This window comes from Apteryx rowi, unplaced genomic scaffold (genome assembly GCF_003343035.1).
Source record: "Apteryx rowi isolate R43461 unplaced genomic scaffold, aptRow1 scaffold_333, whole genome shotgun sequence".
Lineage (NCBI taxonomy): Eukaryota > Metazoa > Chordata > Aves > Apterygiformes > Apterygidae > Apteryx > Apteryx rowi.
In genome coordinates, this window is record NW_020449786.1 from 645,458 (window position 1) to 666,929 (window position 21,472).

The 21,472-nt window shown below is 39.3% G+C and overlaps 1 protein-coding gene across 1 annotated transcript in view; it reads right to left on the bottom strand.

Moving 5' to 3' along the window:
- Window positions 1-1,987: 1,987 nt before the first annotated feature.
- Window positions 1,988-21,472, bottom strand: part of LOC112969090 (macrophage mannose receptor 1-like) — a 39,380-nt gene continuing 19,895 nt past the window's right edge. Inside the window, 16 exon segments of the mRNA XM_026071965.1 lie at window positions 1,988-2,462; window positions 3,027-3,056; window positions 7,458-7,625; window positions 9,007-9,074; window positions 9,076-9,121; window positions 10,240-10,386; window positions 11,811-11,973; window positions 12,569-12,798; window positions 14,297-14,400; window positions 15,114-15,279; window positions 17,056-17,170; window positions 18,697-18,836; window positions 19,201-19,301; window positions 20,217-20,268; window positions 20,989-21,183; window positions 21,281-21,316. Of these exon segments, the coding sequence (XP_025927750.1) occupies window positions 2,218-2,462; window positions 3,027-3,056; window positions 7,458-7,625; window positions 9,007-9,074; window positions 9,076-9,121; window positions 10,240-10,386; window positions 11,811-11,973; window positions 12,569-12,798; window positions 14,297-14,400; window positions 15,114-15,279; window positions 17,056-17,170; window positions 18,697-18,836; window positions 19,201-19,301; window positions 20,217-20,268; window positions 20,989-21,183; window positions 21,281-21,316 (2,006 nt within the window). The 3' untranslated portion in view covers window positions 1,988-2,217.

Below are 21,472 nucleotides of genomic sequence, written 5' to 3' on the forward strand. Positions count from 1 at the left end.
GCACTATATATGCACCTGACTTCTAGTTTATCAACTGTTAAAACTAGTGTGCCAAAATTTCATGTAATTTTATCTCAGGAGAACCAATACAAAATAGTCATCCAGTGGTTAAAAATAGATCTTTCTGTTACAGATGATTTCAACAACAAAGCATATTGAAAAACTGCCCTTCAAAACTATTTAATCCATGAAGTAATAAATGAATAAATTCTCATATTTAAAGAAATCTTCTTTTGCACCACATATAGGAAAAGCAAAGAGGAATATGTTCACACGTTACAAATGATCTGCAGCCCTTTATTAGTGGAAATCAGCTTCAGCTATAATGTTTCAAAAATCCTTATTTGTTTTGAAGGAAAAGGGGGAAACAATTCAGCAGAATTTGCCTTGAGAATTTTTGCTGATTTTTCATACCTTCATTATGAAACCATATCTCACAAGATATTCTGCAAGGGTGAAACATCATTTGATCTGAGACAAGAAAGCTATTTATAGAGTATTGGGTTTTCAGAGCTATGTTACCAATTAAAAATATTCTTACATCCCTGCTCCAGTCCCCACCCTGAGCTAAACAAAATTAGGCTTGATTCCAGAATCCAATAGGCAATGGAAGTCTCTCTATTTGTCCTTCATCATCTGCTGAAAATAATTATATAAACTATGAAAATTATAAATAATTATATTGTTTGTTATATGTAAGATACATTTTCTTCATCATCTGTTTGCACCTTTCATTTGCCTTGGCTCTGTCTTTAGCCATCAAACAGCACTGGACCCAGTTCAGTGTCAGCATTTACAAGAAGACAAACACAGATATGAGTTGTAACACACATGAAGAAAAAATAAAAGGCATAGGATCAAGGGGACTGTGAGCAAAAACTGCTCAAGAACAGAAGACCCTTCCTTCCTTATCCTATGCAATTTTTTTTTTGAATGTAATATCTACAAGCCAGCAATCCAACAGTATGTGAATCTCTTCTTCCCCTCTCCTCTCCTATGCAGTTCTTATGCACTTTTTAGGGTCTGTTTTTCCCATGGGTCCTTGAGATTTTTTCTCTTTTCAGTCTGGCATAGACAACACTGAACATATAGAAAGCCGAATCAATCCAGTAAACCTGTAAAGCAGCACATAACTAGATGCTTTGGTTCACCCCACTGCCTCACTGGCGCATGCCGTCTCCGTTGCAGCATTGATACAGGATGCTGTTGTTGGTCCAGTTATSAGAGAGCTGGAGGATGGGGCGGAGGCATCCAGAAATGAACAACCAAGTGAAGTAAGAACAGGAGTGGATTCTTCCAGCTTTATTTGGCACCCGCTTTATTTTATAGCTTACTTATGTTTCTTTTTAGACATATGCCATCTTCATGTTTCCTCCTGTTAGCCTCTCTTTTAAGGTAAATGACTCATGTGATCACCAGACTGTATAACATTTCTGCATGCTAATTCATCAGTACTGAAGTATTGTATAATATATAGATTTTATTGATATGTTTTCATATAATTGATACAAAATAGTCAAAGTCATAGAATACGACTGAGTGATTTCCAGAGATTTACTTATGTTGCAAAATTCAAGTTGAAGCCATGAATGAAGTACAAGTATTTACATTTTACTTATAGCTATGATATTATGGCAAGGAAGCTTTTTCAACTGACACGTAATATTATCTTTAAAATGATGTATATTTTGCATATTATATATTCAAAGTTTGAGCAAGAAAGATTGTAACACAGGGACAATAATGAGGAAAAACAATTTGTGTAAATCACTAGATACTCTAAACACCATTTGACTGAAGTAACAGTTTAGACTCTTCATGTTGTGGTGAGATATATTCTGAAAGTGCAGTTTTTGGGCTGAGTGCTTTGCAGAGTGTTCACTATATATCTGTACTTGTTTCCATATGTGATGGTAGCACAAATGTCTAAAAAGTGGGTACACTAGAGCATTAATCTGTATATTTTAAGTTTAAACTCTCACTAGTTCTTCTATTTGCCTTGCTTGGTTAATTAGCCCAGTACAGTACTCTGAGTCTTAGTCCTTTGAATATTTCTTTATCAGCACAGAGCAATATTACTCAGCTCCTATCAAATGAAGAATATTTACTTTTAGTGTGTACGATATGTGTTATGTGCATGTAGCTTTTACTAAGATTTCGTTTGTTCTAGTTAGGTTTTTTTCAAGCATAAATATATAGGTTAGCTGTGTTACCACATTAGACAACACTGTGTTCATTTTTTTCTTTGTCTTTGGTAGAATCACTTTCATCGCCCATTGCACTTAGAGCATTGCTGTATTCTAGCAGTGTGCTGCACTGCCTCACCTCTCTCTGAGTTTTGCTTTGTTTTTTGCTCTTGAATAAGAAATAAACCATGAAGGCCATTCCTACTAAAATAAGCAGGACCAGAGTAAGTAGCATCCAAATCATGCTGTGACCATGTGGTTTGTCCTTTTTGGCATCTGTAAATAAATACAAAGCAGTTAAAAGTGAGTCTACTACAGCCATAAATAAATATGAAGACTACTGAAAATTGTCTAATTTCCCCCCCATTTACATTGGTATGACTCTGGAACCATTTATGAAGACAACAGAGTATAACCTCAGCATCCTCCTGCCTTCTTCCATGGTTCCACTGGGGCAAGGGTAGGACTATGGGCAAAGAAGATATCATTAAAATGTAGATATTCTCATATACTTTTTCAGAGTGAGAGTTCTCTTAAAAATCTATCTTAGAATCTCTCTGTCAGTCCCATCACAGACCTTAGTGTGTGAAAGAAAGAGCAAAGATGAGCAATGATGAGTTTACCAATGCATTTAGTTATGGGCTGCCATCCTGAGATGCCATAATTATCTCATAGATACYGCTAAATCATGCTGGGACTGAACTCAATGGCAACTAAATAAATTAAGTGAATATAAATAAATATATAAAAATCAATTAAATTATAAATATCAATTAATAAAAACCCCAATATTTATTTTCTTGTCTCTTTTAAAATACAGGAAGGAAGAGAAGTGCCTACCTTCCACATTTGCTGGAGTAACTGAAATTGCTTTAAAAATAGCTGTCAGAGATAATGAAAAATGTCTAGTTACAATTTTAAAAGGTCACATTTTCATCCCTACAGTTACATGGTCAGCAAAACATATGATGCTGCATATCAAGGTTACCTCATCACTTCTGGAAACACATTTACTAAATTAGCAAGATGAAAAGATGCAATTGACCTTAACCTGATATTCATTGCAATGAAACTGTGGTGGTTTGCATATTAAAGACTTCTTCCTTCTCCTTTATTGAAAAGCAAGTAATCTCCAAACACAAGAAGTTTCTGATTGTGATAGAAGGACTGTCTTTGCTACTCTTGCTAATAAATCTTGCCCCCCTTATTGGCTCCCCATGCCAGCCTGCATTTCCTGCGCAGAGACCACCTAGGTGTTGGGGCAAGATGACCAAATGCTGAGGATATTTTCCAGTTCCAGTTACTCTACTACATGATGGAGGGAGGTGGCGTCCGCGGCTGCGAAAATGCTGAGCCCCGGAGCCTCCGTTACCGGACCCCCTCCCCCGAGTAAGTCAGGCTTGATGTCGCGGTTTTTCGGCGGACCACTCCCCATTAAAGGGCCAACGGTGCCGGTATGCCGGTCTGTCGCGGAGGTACTGCAAAGGGTGCGGGAGGACTCTGAGGGGGAAACGCCGCCGGCACCTTTGCCCGCTGTATCCCAGAAAGCGGAAGCTGCCCCAGAGCCGGTCGGTCCGAGCTCTGAGGCAAACGCGGACGTGCACCCGGAGGAGGTTCGGGAGGGGGCGGTGGCCACGCCCCTCGCTGACCTCATAGACTCGGGCGGAAAGGAGGGCCGACCCCCTCCTAGTGCTCCCCCCCCGCCGCTGCCTAGCGACAATCCCCTGTACCCACCGTTACCGCTGCCTGTGCCACCTCAGCGGCCGCCTATCCCCCCCTGCAATGAAACCACCAGCTCACATCAGACTCCATCAGAGAACCCCCCGCTGCTTTCGCCCTGCGAGCCTTCGGGAAATAGAGCACCGGACGAGAGGAGGGCACCGCCGTCACCAGGGGAAACCGTAAGAGTGCTACAGGAGCTATCGGAACGCCTGAAAAAAGTGGAGCTGCAGGCGCAAGAGAAAAAGGAGAGGGAGGTCCCTCCCTGCTTCATGAACCCCTCCGCTGGACTTCCAAGGGAGTCTTGCTGGGGTGATATTATTAAAGAAGCCATAGTGGAAGATCGTGGTCCAGTGTGGGTACCCAGCAAGAACGTCAAGCCTGTCTTAACTCACCATGACCCATCTAGTGGACAAGAAGATGGAGATCCTGACTCTGGGAATACTGTTCCCGGTGGTAATGACTATTCACAAGATTGAACCCAGACAAAATATGTGGGTTGCCTGGGCGAACAAAACAGGGCAACAGGCCTTCTGTTTGTCCCTAGCTTCCGCTACTCAACCTTTTAGAACCTGCCTAATAGGGGTCCCCAGCTATACTGTAACCAGTTTTCAGGAGTACAGCACGGGCAGCTGCAGCAACAGTCCGTCGACCGCTAACTGCAGTATCGCACTCATTACAGGCTTGCAAAAAACACTGCCATGGGACCCACAGGAATTAAACCTGTTAGGGTCAATGAAAATTGGGAATGCTTCGGGAAATTGGACTCAAACGTGCCTTTATTTCGGGAAGCCTGTAATGAGCGGTATGCCTTTTAGCGATTCCTCGGGACGGGGGAAATGGACGGACCTCTCTCCAGACAGAGATTTACAACCACTCGTCGGAAGACGGTTTCTGCGGCGTCAATGATACCAGAGACTCCGAAAACAAGACTTCTGCCTTCAGGGCTGCGTCAGGGGAAAAGGGAATCTGGAATAATGGTACCTCAGAGGCCCTGCCGCCAGATGTCTTCTTGATATGTGGAGACAGGGCCTGGCAAGGAGTTCCGAGAAACGTAATAGGTGGTCCGTGTTATCTTGGCAAATTGACACTACTAGCGCCCAATAAAAATTGGTGGAGCAAGCTAACAGGGTGCGGGGCTGCCATCCGCAGAAGGCGGGCAGCCATAAGGCTCTCACCAAAGTGTGATGATAAGGTTACCCTATGCAGTGCTACCGAAAGAGTATTTTTATCCCTCTTCGTGCCTGGGGCAGCAGCAGGCAACGCCTTAACCTATTAGAGGACCAAAATAGCCTGCGACATRCTATTCTGCAAAATAGAGCTGCAATTGATTTTTTGTTATTAGCTCAAGGCCATGGTTGTGAGGATTTTGACGGTATGTGTTGCATGAATTTGTCCAATCATGGTGAATCCATTCACAAACAATTGCAGTGGTTGAAGGAACATACAAGCAAGATCCGTCAGAACCATGGGCTATTCGACGAATGGCTAACTAACCTGTTTGGAAATTTACCGCAATGGCTGACAGGGTTGCTTACTGAAGGCTTACGCATTTTACTAATCCTTGTAGTTGTCAGTTTGTGCTTATGTGTAGTGTTAAGCTGCTTTAAGAACGCTCTGCTAAAGGTAGTGAACCAYGCCTGGATTGCTCAAAAACAAGAGGGGGAAATGATGGAGGAATGGTTAGGGGAATGGTTAAGCGAGAGAGGGCATGCTTTGATTGGGATGAGCAATCCCGTCTTCAGGGTAGAGGAAGGAATCTAGGCCAAGGCAAGCGAGCCTGAAAGCGGCCTTGCAGCGGCCTTGAGCACTACAAAAGAAGGTATTCACAAAACTGGTAAACAARTCTAAACGGAACTAGGTTCCATAAATGTTGACGGAGCGTGGACAGCAACCTTGCACCAATCATGTATCCACTTTATGCGCGTGGACAGAAAATGTAGCCAATCATGTAACTATTGTTAGCGCATGCTCATTGCTTATCCATATATATACTTTGTGTAAACTCTAATAAAGGGAGAACGACCATACTCATATTGAGACTCCATCGTTACTCCGGGCCCGCCTCCCACTCCGGCGTCCTCCGACAACTACACACAGTTCCTCTGAGATCCAGCAGATTTTTAATGTATTGTAATTCATTCGCATCTAAGCTCAAGCTTTTGTATGCAGTTTTGCTGGCTGTGTAAAGAGGGCGCCGTCTGCAAGATTTTTCACGGCGCACTGGGCAGCAGCTGGGTGCAAGTTGGATCATCGCTAATGCAAGAACAGATTTTYGGTATGGTCCGTGGGAACCACATGGAGAGGCAGAGTGCACATTTCAGCGTGGCAGGAAGCCATGAAGAGCCTGCTGCTCTGCCAGAAGTACTGCAACGCACGAAACACTGGCGTGCTCATGAGCACGCCTCTTAATGCGCCTCTTAAATTGTCCCTTGGAAGGATGCAGAACTCAGTGCAACATACTGCTTGCTCGCTCTGAAAAACCTTTCTGTTGGAGAGCTGGGCGTCAGGAAATATACTCCACACTTTGGCATTGCACACTGGGGGAAGTTGCAAACTCAGATGACTAAAGTATATGTTGATGCTGAATTTGTGCTTTCTGAAACGTCTGGTAACAAAAAAATAGCTTTCTGTAAGGTATATCGCTCTAGCCAAATAAAACCACCCAAATAAAATTAGGAATTGCCCTAAAAGGAGAATTTTGTTTTTCAGAAAATGCTCTGATGCCAATACATATGTGAACATCTGCTTTCCCCACCAGCAGCTTGGTCTGGTAGGAGAAAGGACAGAGCATAAGAGAACCTCAAAACATTCAGAACCTTTGAGTTGCGAAATAGGACAGGAAATCATACTTTTCTGCAGAATTACAGTTCAACTCAAAAATACCACATGGCTACTTGGCTCATGATATTCTGATATTTCTACTTCCTGACCAAAGCAGATGGTGCTCAGTTGCACAGAAACACAATATTAAAAAAAATAAATGTTAACCAAAACACTTCTACTGTTTTTCAAAGGTCACTATACAAGCTCTAGATCATGCTTCCGTTCTGTTATTACTTAAACGGAATTGCTTCATCCATCCCTCACTGGAACAGCATGTATCATAGCACAGCAAGAGGAAGAAAAGCAAATTATTGAGRCAGCCCTTGTTCCATAAAAAGGGAACAGGAATGTTAGCAGAAAAAAGTGTGTGTATGTTGGGGGGGGAGCAAAATCAAAAGAGAATTTAAAATTTTTCCAGAAAATACTGATAGTCTTTGTTATTATTTGAATAAAGATTACAGAATGCAAGAATATCTGAAGTTAGGAAGCAATAAAACACAAACAGTACAGATAGTACACAACAGGTCTTATGGCAGACCAGAAGGATAATTCTAAATATGCATATTATTTTTGTCTGAATCCTATAAACAGGTGATAAGGAAAAGTTTGTAAATACRGCATTTTATGTGACATAAAATGTGGCTCTTTTTGAAATGACCATATTGTGTTGCTACTACTAAAATAGAACCGTAAATGTCAAAAGCAAATATCAAACAAGTCACTTACTCTTTGGTTTCTTACAAATAAATCCCCTTTGGGAAGAGCAAGGAATGATACTCCAGTACCCAGAGGATGCAGACAGTTCTACGCAGTAATTAAGCTGATCGTCTGAAGGTTGTCCTTCACACCAGCTGACAAAGTCTAACACAGTGTTGTCTTGCCAGAGCAGCTTCCCTGGTGTGGCAAATGTTAGCAGTAGGACTATTACTTAATTCAGCAAAAATGTTCACTAATATTAGTTTTTCTCTAATTTTATTATTATACTCAGTCTAATAAAACAATATTACTTTCTTCAAAAAAACCCRGCTGTGGTTATTTTCTAATACATTTTATTTCCTTTGAATCTTTTATTAAAAATAATATTATTTTTACAGATTATGGTCATAGCTTTGACACTCATAACTAAGTTTTTATCTATATATTCCCATATTTTTGTCTAGGGGACTAGTGCTTCAAAATGAAAAATAGATAAAGCTAGGCTATTTTTTTTAATTCCTAAATTCTTATTTTGGCAACACTCATTGAAAATCAAGCAGCTTTTACTGTAAAGCTTAAGCACACACTTAGCTAAAATTAAAACTTATTTCTTTTTGCTTCTAAAATAAAAATATTGATGTATCAATGAATCAAAAGAAGTCTAAAAACAACCTTTATGACTGCTAGTGGACTAAGGCTAGGCTTGTTTTCTTCTGTTTGCATGTTTTCCAAAAGAACCTTTTCTAGACAGCCTCGTTTTCTCCTTGCAGAGAGGAATGACAGTGCCTGGTGTGATCCCATGGGCTCCAGCTGGATCCCCACAGCCCTGTGCGGGAGCTGCTGGGCCATGAGAAGGCCGGAGCACACAGGAAAGGGTCCCCACAAGGTGACAGAGCAGACCCGATAGAAAAATGCTCTCCCACAGGCCAGGAATTGCTGATGTCCTCAGTGAGGGCTCCACAAAGAGGGGAGGAGGAATGGTACCTGTCCTGGACTATGGACCTCTGTGAATTCTTCCTTATACTGCAGCCAAGAAGCAACTGTGCAAAATTATAGATAACAGCAATTCCAAGTTCTAGTTTAGAAAGTTCTAGTTTAGAAAGGAGCCCCCATGACTGCCCCAGTACGGACAGCTAAAATTACACATGATGTCCCACTTTCTTAAGGATGGGTCTGTTCTGTGTTGTGCCTCTTGAGAGCGATTCCTATCACCTCTCCATACCTTTGTTACTAAGCTAGATATAGAATATAAGAAATTTGCATTGAGCCTGTCTCCATGCTGGCAGAAGGTTGCAGCCTTTTCAGTTGACCCATGTAATATCCAGGACCCATAACTGAAGCTAAGCAGAATTTATTTTCCACAGCCTTTCACACTTATTGGATAAAACCCTAAACCTCCAAGATTTTTTAAATCAAATGCTTTGTATCTATTTTTTGTTTTTAACTACTTCAGAAAATTTTCTATATAATTGCTACTGTACCTGAATCTTTTCCCCCAAAATAAAAACATATCTTAATCATATTTCAATCAATTTAATGAAGGCTATTTATGATTATGTATAGAAATTAAAATAATTACCATTAACATTTCTGTATATTCCTATCCAAAAACCACTTGTCTTGCTTGTGAATAAGTCTGCATGATGCTAAAAAGTTTGATTCAGCCAGATCTTCTACGGAAGCCAAAGTACCACCTATAACACATTAGAAAACAAACCAAAGATGATGGAAGTATCTCCTGCCATAGAAATCAGTGGTAGTTAAAGACTTTGATACAGGATAAGATTAAGAATAAAACCTCTTTCTGCTGGTAGAGAGTAAGCAAGGATTTAGAGACCAGAAAGAAATGCTCAACGTCAGGGGAACAGCATAGCTTGTAAGTGATGTCCCAAATGAAAGACACATGATTTTCACTGCAGCACAGTGAAGATGATGATTTCAAAACTATCAAAACAAGCAAACAGCACATTATTTTCAAGTGATTGCATAATATTTTTCATAATTAGAATTTACTGATGATTATTTTTTCTTCTTGGAGTTGACAGGATATTGTGTGGCATGTAAAACTGTGCAGCAAACAAACATGGGATTCAAAGGGAAGGATTAATTTTTCTGGCAACAGTGGCAAACTGAAAGTGTTGGAGGGAGGGCTGAGAGGAACTAATGAGATATGGAACAAAAGGACCAATTTCTTTGGAGCAGTATAGTGCTTTCCTTTTTTGTTTGCTGCCTAGCAAAGCGTTGATGAGCTACCTCACAGCTGAGCACTGTCGGTGGATGAGGTCCAAGGAGGAGCTCGTGGGTTTGGCTGTGGGACCAGAACCTCGAGAAAGGAGGGAGGCATTTGCCTTCCCTTTGCCTTGCAGGGAGTCCTGCTGTTAGAGTGAGGACTTTCAGGCAGTACAGGCAACCCCCTATTATATCACATACSCCATGTGAAAAATAATTGATTATTATTGTGATATTTACTTCTGTTCTTGACACAGAGCTACTGAAAAGGCTGGAGAGGTGCATAAGGCTGGGATCAAGTCAAACCATTCTAAAATCCCACTAAAAGTAGAAATTTTGTGAACTAAGATGTAAAACAGAACAAGAACAAAACACAGCTGATTAAGAAAAAAACAAGGAAAACTGATCACCTTAGTATCAACATAAATAAACAGCAAACAGCATTAATGATGAAAAGTAAATGAGATGTTGATTTCTTTTTTTAAATCTGTGTAGATTTTGCAGCATTAGTATTTAAAGCTTTTCAAAAGCGAATTCTTAGGTCAAAATTGAAATCCTATCTTTGAATAATAAAAATAATTACCTGATTGAACACATTCAGTCACAGACTGAGCCCAGCTCATTTCATTGGCATTGAAGTTATAGCAGTGGCTTTGGAAAKGAATCCAAGAGATGTGATCAGATTCAGGACATTTGCCAGTCTCCTGTGGAARAACATAAGGAGCTACATCTACAAGAAATGAGATATTATGGATTTTATTGTCAGTGGGGATTGTAATTCTTCAGATATAAAATTTAAGTTTAAAAAACACCTTTCTTAAAAGTACTTAAAATAATCTTCATCACACATTACTAGAATTATCAGTGAATATGTCAAGAGTGACAATGAGGAACAGCGCTCCTCAGTCATAGATGAGCAGTAAAATATAAGGCCACACTCTTCAGTGTTACCAGTTGAATCAAACTTGGACTGTCTCAGGAAAATCTGAGAATCTGAACTTTTTTTTTCGTTCCAGTGTATTTTCTATAACCGACAACTTTGTATAAATGAAAGGTATAGTAAAAGATAGAAGAAGAAGAAGAAGAAAACCCTCAAGAGGTTCAAATAACAATTTTATTTTAAATGACATATCCTTTAAATTGTTACTTATTATGGAAATTCTCAATTTAATATTTTCCTCAAGATAATAATTCTAACGGAAAATTTCTGAATGTCTTTAACTCTGACACYATGTGGAATAATCTGAAGCTCATGAAATATTTGTGTAGTGGCCCCACACTTTCCTCAAGCAACAATGTTAGAGCATGAACTAGTAACATTGCCAGTTGGTACATGCATTTTTAACTAAAAGAAGTAGAAGTTGCAAACGAATCAAGTTCAGAACATGATCTGGAAAAGAAATTAAAGCAAAATTACACAACACCAATTCAAAGGAAACTCAGACTGTCCATAATCTTTGTGTTGCTACAGCCAACAGCAGTTGTTCTTGTACAAGCGAGGAAGCAAAAGTTCAGTCCTATCCTAAGGTTTGCCAGTATGTGCTATAATTTGTAGTATTCCTCATTGAAGTCCGTGTAAACACTATGAAGTATGAACTTCTGTTTGTGCCAATAAACAATAGACTCTCTTTTTCAGCACTTTAATACATTAGCCACAGTCACCAGAAACTGCTGATCACATTAATAACTGGATACAACTATTCCTCCTTTCTCCAGTTGTTAGAATCTAATAACACTGAAGCTTTAACCACTGTATGAACACTGCTATTTTGAGGGCACAGAATTTATTTTATACGCATTGGACCTTACTGATTATAATCCTTCCCACAAAATCCCTGTCAGCAAAAAGATTCACACTGTAGACTCCAAAGAAGTTAAAAGTGTAGTACTCCCACAGTCTGTATGTTCTGTCTGTCTGCAACATTGCAATTCTACTGCAGTTACCTCCTGAGTCCCATAAAACTGCAGGATTTCTAATGATGAATGACAACTCCATGAAAATAAATTCATGTTGATGCAAAAATAAGAGTCTTGGCATTACATATGCAGTCTCGTTATTCCGTAATATATATTTAGAAATATGTGTTTTAGTCAAAGCAAATTCAGTGAGGTTTCTGTCTTAAAACCTAAAGTGTTAGCATCATCATAGCTTACCATCTGATTTTTTGCAGACAGGAAAATGGTTTTCATTACAGGATGCTGTTTTCCAGGCTCCATGGAGATTTAGATAGACACAGGCTATTTTCCGTTTTGGTTCACTATAGTCCSATTTAGAATAATTGATTTTCCTATTATCCATCCATCTGTAGTACCCATTCTAAAATTGAAACAGACATTCAATACAATTTTTCTACACTCCCATCTTCTGTTTCAGGTAAGAGGATTTATACAAATGCACATTTTCCCAGTGATATGTAAAGCTCAGTTTGTATATCTGTGCTAGTACTGTTAAAATACTGATCAAATCAGGACTCAGCAATGTGAAAGTAATGGACAATAGTATGCTTCCCATGCTGTAACAGCCCATGAAGGTTTTTTGAAGGCCAAGTGATGCTGCCCAAGTGCTGGTGGTGCCCAGTCACCTATGAGACAGTGTGGTGAGAAGCAATCCCTGTGCTGGAGGAGTCAGGTCACCCCCAAGAGCAATGTGACTACGAGGAACATGAGAACTGCAGAGAGCTCGGGTAGAGCAGAGCAGAGGGTGGCTGTCACACAAGGACTCAGCCACAGTTGAATGTGCATTTCCATTCCCTAAGTTGGAGTTTAATGCTTTTAAAATAGATAAAGTTAAAGGAAGTGAATGCTATCTTCCCATCCTAGTTTCCTAAGTCTATTCATGCTACAGTTCTACCTTCCAACAGTAATCAAATCATAGCATTTAACCACATCTCACGTCAATGTATTTATCTTACCACTTTGCTGTTCAGACCAATCCATAGGGGCTCTCCATACTGTGCTGCCTGCAGCAGCAGGAATATATTACTGCAATAATCTAAAATGCTGGTGAGCTCTAAAGATTTCTCCTTGCAGGCTTTCCTTGCTTCTTCCCAATTAATTTTAGAAGGAATGACTAAATAGCTACTGTTATATTAATGGATGAACTCGGACTCTGGAGCAGGTGTGGAATGAAATAATTCAGGCTCTATAGGAAAGAGATAAGGAGGAAAGAGGAGGAGGAGAAAACAGTGATAACTATTAGCTGCCCAAGTAGCAGTATTACTTTTGAATAACAGATGAATACAGTGTGGCAACAAAAGCATCAAGTAAAACCATTTTTTATTTCAAACACAGAAGACATATTTTAAAGATAACTTAGAACTGTTTTTAACTACAATGTAAATAATGTGCTCAAGAAATAGGGAGAGGCAGAGAATTTGGTATTTATATCTATAAATATAAACTATCGCCAGCTGAAAATTATGTGAATACTGGTCATGCAGTAATCCTCTCTCCAGTTCTCTCTAGGTTCCCCTCCCGCAATGTGGGTGAAATTTCCCCCAAGCAGAAGCACAGTACAGGTTCTCTGCATGTCACTTCAAGATCACTTCAGCCTCAGARTCAGGATGAATTTCATTCTAAGAAAAATATGTGCCTACATATATAGTCACATATATATGTGCTCCTTCCTCTTTCACATTTAAGATAAAGTAAAAAATGAAACTATAATTCTGCCTTAAATGGTGTGTATGCAAGTAGAAAGCATAAAGACCTAGAGCTGCAGACTAGGACAGAAAAAGAACAAAAACTGCCTTCTTGCTCAWACAGTCTCAAGAACATCCTGGCAACTGTTTTTGTCAGTGACTCCCTCATGCAGCTTTCTGCACTTGCATGGGACAGAGCCTTGAAACATCTGGCCCAGATATGTCTTCTTCCTATATTCCTAGCTGCAGTACATAACTCGCTGCTCAGCAGTTCCCCTTTTCTCTTCCTGTGGACTGCGCAGTGTAAATATTTTCTGGATGTGTCTCCCACCCTGAGGATATAAGAAGAAACCTAGCAGTTTTGTCCTTCTGATTATTGCTGGTATTGCTATAACAAGCATTGCCAGAAACCGTACAACAAAATAACCACCTTAACTCACCTTACCCAGCCGTGCCAGGGGAGGATGTGTGGGGGCTTTTTGGTGGGTGGAAAAGGGCTTAGGTCTGGGGGGGGTGGAGGTTGCAGCTAAGATACCTATGGTGGAGGTTGGTGATGGATTTGTCTTTATGCTTTACGATTACAAAATAACCTAATTCAGATACCTACATCTGTGCTAGTTGGCTAAACTTCTTTTGCTGTCAATAAAAAACAAAAAAGGCACTTTGAAGGCCTCTTCTGACCTGCTTCGGACATTCACCTCAGGTGAGGTGAATCTTGCCTTCAAAGTTTCTACTCATTGCGTGCAGGCAGCTGGTTCAAGGGTAGATGTCTACAGTTAAGGTAAATTCAGCCTCTGTGAATGCTGGTAGGGGAGAGGCCATAAAACAAGAACTTTTCTATAATCCTTATCCCAGAACTGTTTTCATATCTGGATTGAGCTGGGAAAATAGCTGAACTTCCTTAACCCCAGTTGCTAACTCCGGTTAAAACTGAGGACTTCCAAATTCAGATTGGTCAGTAAATGTCCTCTAACAAAGAAGGGGAAAAACAGAACTCACTGCTGTCCACCTGGCAAATAAAGCTTTTGTTATGTTGGCAGTCAGTGTTTCCCCAGTAGCCTGCTTCATGTTCAGATCTTTTCATCATTGCAATACAGTCAGTCAAAGAAAAAATTAAAAAGAAAATTATAGCTGGTAAAGTGCAAAATACTTGGCAAAATAATAGAGAGACATCTTAGGAGGCCAAGTTAATAGTTTTCTCTAATTTTGGGTGGGATTTTTTTAAGGATCTTTTTTAAAGACTTTTTTTGGCTCTTATTTCGTTTATCATTTTTTAGAACAGAAATGTTTTGCGTTTTATATCTCAGGCAAATGAAATCACCTTGGCAGATTAGTGCAAGAACTTTTGTCAGTTTATTAAAATTTCTTACAGTGCACCACAGCTACTTTTACTATATAGTGTATGGTAATCCATATTGAATTGTTGAGCTTTCATTTGTATTCATGCTGCATAAGGAGAGGCAATGAAACAAAATAAAAACCCAACTCATTTATGAATAATGAATATTTTCAGTAAATTCTAATAATTCTGATAATAATTCCAGTTAATACCAACAGTAATTATAATACAGCCCTCCTGCAGTTCTAGACTTCTACAAAAAAATTAAAATAAATATAGACTTTAAACAAACCTATTAATGTGTTGGCACAGCTTTAAAAAGTTGATTCCTGCAATATTATTCTGTTGCCTTCTACTTTAAGCCATTGAAATAAAAGGAACCTAGCTGAGACAGAGGTCAAGCTGGTTACACTAAGCCTGAATATGTTAACTTATGAAATTTCTGCTATTGTTCTGTTTACCTGTATCATAAAAAAATTCCAGTTAATTTCAATGTAATTATTTCTAAATGRGAATTGTCTTCCCCACTTTGAATAGTCAAATAAGCTTCCATCTGTCCAAAGGTATGTACCCTCATTGTTAATATCATTCAGTCCAATCCAGGTTTCATCTGACATATCTTTTAGGAGGAGGGTGAAGAAGGCTAYCCCCCCMAAAAAAAAAAAAATCAGAGAAAGAGTAAGTAGCAGAAGAGTTGCCATTCTTCAAATTCAGAGTAAACCAAAACCCAAACAAAACAACCAATCAACTTTCAAAAATATTGCAAATATCATTTTAGTATCTTTAGATTATAGGCTACTGGTAAAAGTGAAAAGAAACAATGCAATGTCTAATTTAACTGAAGGAGTTTGATTTCATTAAAAATATAAAAGGAGAAGTTTTCAGTGTAAAAATGCTACTCATAGACTTCTTGGAAATTAGGCCTAGAAGGGACCTCAAAAGGTCTTGACCTATCTTCCCCAAGATAGGATCAACAATSCAGAGGTTATTTCTGATGGATGTTTGTTTACTGTCTAACCTGAATTTCTGTGGGCAGGTTAAGTCCATCACTGTTTATCCTATCTTCCATGGCCATGGGGAACAGATTATTCTGCTCCTYCCACATTACTCTTTTGCTGAGAGCTGAGAAGTGTCATAATATCACTTCAGTTTTTTCTTCTCTGCATGAAGCAGCTCCAGGTCATCCTTCATAGGTTATGCTATTTAGGTCTGGAGGCTATTTTGCCTTCATCTTTAGGTGAGGCAAAATTCCTTTTAGTGGCAACAAAGAACAAGTTCCAGAGGAAAAGGAAAGGTGCTGCAAAAGTCAGTAGTGCTCCGGAGAGGTGAAGGCGCGCAAGGGAGGTTGAACGGAGATGCTAAGATTTCTGAGGGCTATGGATGGCAGGTTTCTTTTTCTGCTGCCTCCTCCTCCTCCTCCCTCTGCCCAGACAACCCATGTCTACTCCATGTGTGCCTGGCAGGCAGTGTGAGGCTGGACTGGGCACCTGGGGGCTCTGCTAGCAGGATGGCAACAGGAATAGGTGGACAAGGGCCCAGGTGACCCTGAGCTGTCAGCCCCATGCTCTGACTGCAGCTCCAGCAGTCCAATGCGTAGCAGAGCAGAAGGGCTACTTCATGTGTAACGCAGACTATCCGCCCATTTCTAGATAACTGTATGATGTTTGCCTTTTTTTGCAACAGCCTAACAGTGCTGAATCACGTTCAGCTTGCAGTCCAGTTCCAGATCTTTTTTTGGTTACTTCTCATCCTGTTTTTGTGCAGATAATTATTCCTGGGCAGGTACAGAACTTTGTGCGTAACGTTATTCAATTACATCTCTCTTCTTCCCCCAAAAGATTTCTCCGATTTGTCAAGAATATTTCATATTCTAATCCTGCCCTCCATCATGTCGTGTCATTATGTCATCCACAAATGTAATGCTTATATGACTGGCTGGAGTGTTTAAAAAGATATTGAATATTACTGCAGCCAAGACAGACCTTTGTGTAATCCCATTCTGTATATCCTTTCCCTGAATAACTATTAGTGACCAGTGACAGCATGGTTCTGTAGATACTCCCAACATCAGAAATGGAGGAATAGAAGAAGAAAGGTGATGGTGGGGAAATAAGTTTATCTTGCAATGTGGTCTTTACAGTCACTACCTTGACTGATTCTACAATTATTTCCCCAGGATGGTCTATGCACTGTAATCAACAYGTATGGTGGCCGGATGCTGAGATCCAGCACAAAGGAGGTAGTGGAGCTATATCATTTTCAGAGGAATTTTGATGTGTTCCTATGTCTAAACTGTGAAGCACAGAGAGGAATATACCTGATAACAGCAGCCACAGTTGTAATTTTAAATAATAATGATGATCTTTTTGGTGAAATTATCTGGCTTCTCACCTGGCACCAAAAGTTTCAGATGTCATACCTTGCACTTGGTCATTGTGTATAGAGGACAAGTTTCCCCCTAATTCTACGCACGTGCTTCTTGCAGCATACCAGGTCAGTCTTTCTTCTTCGCTGTATCCAAATATTTTATAACGCTGTGGGGACAGTGAAGGATTAGACAACATTTCAGGTGTCAAGAGAATTCAAGCTGCTGGATTTTGTTAGTTCAGTTCCAGTCCCTGTATGTAAAGAGCAGCAGATGGGGAAGCTCCTGAAATGCCAGTACTTTCAGCCAGCCAGAAAGAGATACAGCTAATCACAGCGCTCGTGTGTGCAGCGCTTACAAACACATGGGCCACCCACGGTCAGAGCTGGCAGCTTCCAAAAGCTATTGATGAATTAAGCAGATTTCCAAGATGTACGGATGGAAATTTTGGGTCACATTGATAAAAAAGAATTTTTGAGGGATGGAAACTATTTCTAGATTGGGAACAAAATTTTGGGCACATTTTTTGTATGCACTTTATATTCTGAAGAATCTGTGCTCTGATTGAGGTAGATGTACTTAAACATTTCCTTCATATGTAATAGAGAAGAGACATGCTGTGCTTCCTTACAAAATACTGTTTTTTCATTTCTATTTTTGATTTTAGTTAAAATAAGTCACCTAGATTCAAAAGACAAAAGCGCTCATGCTGTCATAAACCTGTTATAATTAGGTACACAAATAGAAAGTCTGCCAGAGATGAACTGAGAATTTTGTTATTTTTAGTTGGGATGTACAAGGAATTAAAAAATTGATGTGAACAAGCGAAACTGTTATGTAGTGCACTTTTGGTATTGCTGCCATAGCAGATATCTCTCAGGTCAAATTCTTTCAATTATATGCCAGACACTTAGTGTTAAAATCTGAGCATGTGAAAGCATTCAGGATGACTAGAACAATATAGAGAAAAACTGCTCTTTTGCACAGGATATTAGAATCCCCCCCCCCTTTTTTTTTTCCTGAATAGTGGTGTAAAAATTGTCTCTATTGTTGTGTAAGTTCTGAGGGACTGGAGACATTTATTTTTAACTGGCATATGCTGCTTCTCCCTTTTTTTTCCCCTTTTAAAGAATAAAAAATTTTCCTATCCATTGCATCAGGGGGTTGTTCTCTGTTTTTCTTTTTTTTTTTTTTGTGGCCAGGTGTACTTCTGCTTAACTTAGCAAAAAAAAATGTTTGTTTTTCACATTTGATCTGACATTTATTGCTGTTTGTTTTACTCAACTTAAGATGAATTGTTATGATATCTGATTACGTATGAAAAGTGTGACCTTTCATTTTTTTCTACTCAGAGTTACTCAGAAAAAGGGGGTTACACTTACAGATCAGGATAACAGAACAGTATTTCCCTGCAGTAAATAAGTCTAAAATAAACATAAAATTATAGAAAATGACAAAGTAACTGTGGCTAAAGGCATGCTGCAATTCACAAAAATTATAATAATTTAAAATACTCAAGTTCACTCCTTTGAGATTTAAACACAGACTTGACACCACGAAAATAGGCCACACTGCTAATTAGAATAGCACTAGTAAATTGGGGTAAAAGATGAGCGAACTCATACAGTGATGTAGAAGTTGTTTTTTTCTACATATAGCAGATCTGCTAAATACTGTTGAGATTTGTTACTGCACCTTATTATTAAAGAAAAGYCAAGTTTCAGGACATCCTCCCAAAAGTGGAAGTACTGTAGGAGCAAACCCTGAGTAAGTAGAATTGTGCCTTTCGCAGATGAAGGCATTTTTCACAGCACAGCTTATATCTTTCCAAAAGCCTGTAAAAAAATGAAATACAGAGAATCACTGTCTGACTGAAACTCTCAAATCTCTGTCACAGTGTTGAGCCCCAGACAATATTCATAAAACACAAATGAAACTTCTTGAAGGCAGATAAAACAGTTGCTATGCACACTACTTGCCCAAATTAAGTCTTCCTTCCCTTGCAGGGAGTTTGCCTCCTAATAATGATGGTGCAAGTAGTTTTAAACTGCGACATACTTGTTATGAAAAGCTTTCACTATTGTTTAACAACCTATTTATGGGGTAGCCTCAAATTTAAATATGTGGTGAACACTTTAGCTTCTGATGCCCTATTCTTAAAATTCTCAACCAAATATTTCCTGGTGCTATTTTAYTCACCAAAATCTTTTGACATTATCACACAGTTTTCATCATTGTTTGCCAAATTGGGTTCATTTGGAGCCCAGACAACATAGTTCACAGGGGTCTCATCCAGCCAGCTGAAAGAAACAAAGGGACAGTGGTTGCCAGACAGGTGTCTCCAGCTGTTTAGAGTTACTAGGACTGTTTAGCAAAAGAGCTAAGAAAAGTATCAATAATCACTAGAGGACAAAAGCTCTACATATACTGGAGAGCATATATTCTCAATGTTACTACTGCTTCTCATCTGCTTCCTCCTAGCCCAGTTAAATCCCCATCAATGACCCATTTTGCCAGAGGCTGTATAAACAATGTCATACTCAAGGAGAGCCTTCCTGCACTCTGCAAAAGACTGGAACCCCAAGTTCTCACCGGTACACGGACTTCCCTTTCATCCAGAAAGGTGTCCTCCTGAAAGCCTTCTACAAACAGATTTCTAAAACAGGTTCCCTAACAGGGATCTCAGAAAGCTGTTGGGTGAGATGTTGCTCGTGCTTCTTGCCTCCAGCTCTCAGAACTTGAACTAGGGGGTTAGTCTGATTACATGCTTGCATCTACATTTTATCTAAACATCCTGGACTCTCTCCACAGACATTGGAGATCCAGTCAAGAGAGTTAATCTTGTCCTAAGAATGATGTCTAACATGGATCAGGTGAATAACATCCTAAAATTATCCATTGTCTCACTTCCTATGAAGGATTGCTTGGGTGATTAACTCAGGTCTCAGATCACTGTAAGACACTGAGATGAGTCTTACACATGAACTTCTATTGCTTTTGCTYTCTCAGATTTGGAAGGAAAACACATTACTTTGCTCAAATATAKAAAAACTTAGTACTTCTGATCCGAGGCTTCTCCTGAAATCTGTCCAGAGGTCACTTGCACAAGTTATTAACTTGCAAAATGAAAGCATGCACAAATGCTCCCATAGAGCAGGATAAAATTATCATCATTTGTTGTCCATTATCAGTTCTAATATTCTTCTTTTTCTCACCTGAATTTCTGATCAAAGCTGACAACTAAGCYAATGAAATATTTCTTCTCACCTTTCCTGTAAATCTAAAACAAACGAGATTATGTTAATAAAAACAGTTCCTTAATATCAAGCAAAAAAACTTGGAAGGCTCTTAGCCATGTCTGTGATGCTTTTTTTCCAGGATTTGAGCCTCAAGCAAGAATATTATAGGTTTAGACCCAGGTTGTAAGCAGACAAACAGAGATACTGGGAACATTCTGGACAGAGGAATCCTCTGGAGAGGACAGGAATAGTGACTGTGCTGAAGTCTACAGATCTTAGAAGAGAGAACCTGGACCTCCACTGGCCTTCCCTACATCTTAAACATTCACATGCATTTTTTCTCYACCTGAAAAAAATAATTTCTTTAGAAGTCCCAAACTAATATATCACTATTTAAATAAATAAAGTAGGACAATAGCTCAGGAGTATAGTCTAAGTAGTTAGACTGTTCTCTTTTTTTTATCAGCTGCTCTGCTTCAGAATTCAGAAATGTCTCATCAGCATTGGTGGCTGCTGATCTTGATCACATGGGCCAACCCAACAGGAAGGTTTTGGTCAAAGTTCCACTGCCCTTGGATTGCTGGAGCAGACAAGGCGGAAATCATTGTTTTGTACTGGCTGCTGAGAAGAAATCTTAAGCACAAACACAAAAGCAATGAAATAATCTACCTTATTGAATAGTGAACAGATGTAAAACAGAGTGAAATTCTTCATGGGTTCAAAAGTACCTATACTYATTGTGTTGAACTCAGCCAATAATTAATAGACTGAGTGCTTACATATTTCCAAAGAAATTTTCTTTCACTTTCATTCTCAATGACAACAAGATCTGCAAAGTTTTTCTTGCAGATTCCCTGGGCTTTTTCCATTTGGGCATGTTCACTGCTGAAATAGTATTGCTTATCTCCATATATAATCCATCCATCATCAGTGGCTTCATATTCTGAAACAAAGGAGCATGTACATTACATACATAACTAGTCTGTACAAGGTCTGAGAACTATACAGTGAACTTTCCTTTGAAAGATGAAGAAACCTACCAAATCTGTTGTTTGGCTCAGGTTTTAGCAATATACCTGTAACACAAAATATCACCATGAGCAATATTGCAAGTACACAAATGCAGATAGATTTGCTTTGTGCACTTGTGAATGCTTCATAAAACAGAGAAAAAGGAACTAAGGATTAACTAATGAATTTTTAAGATTTTGGAGGATACATCACAGGATTAA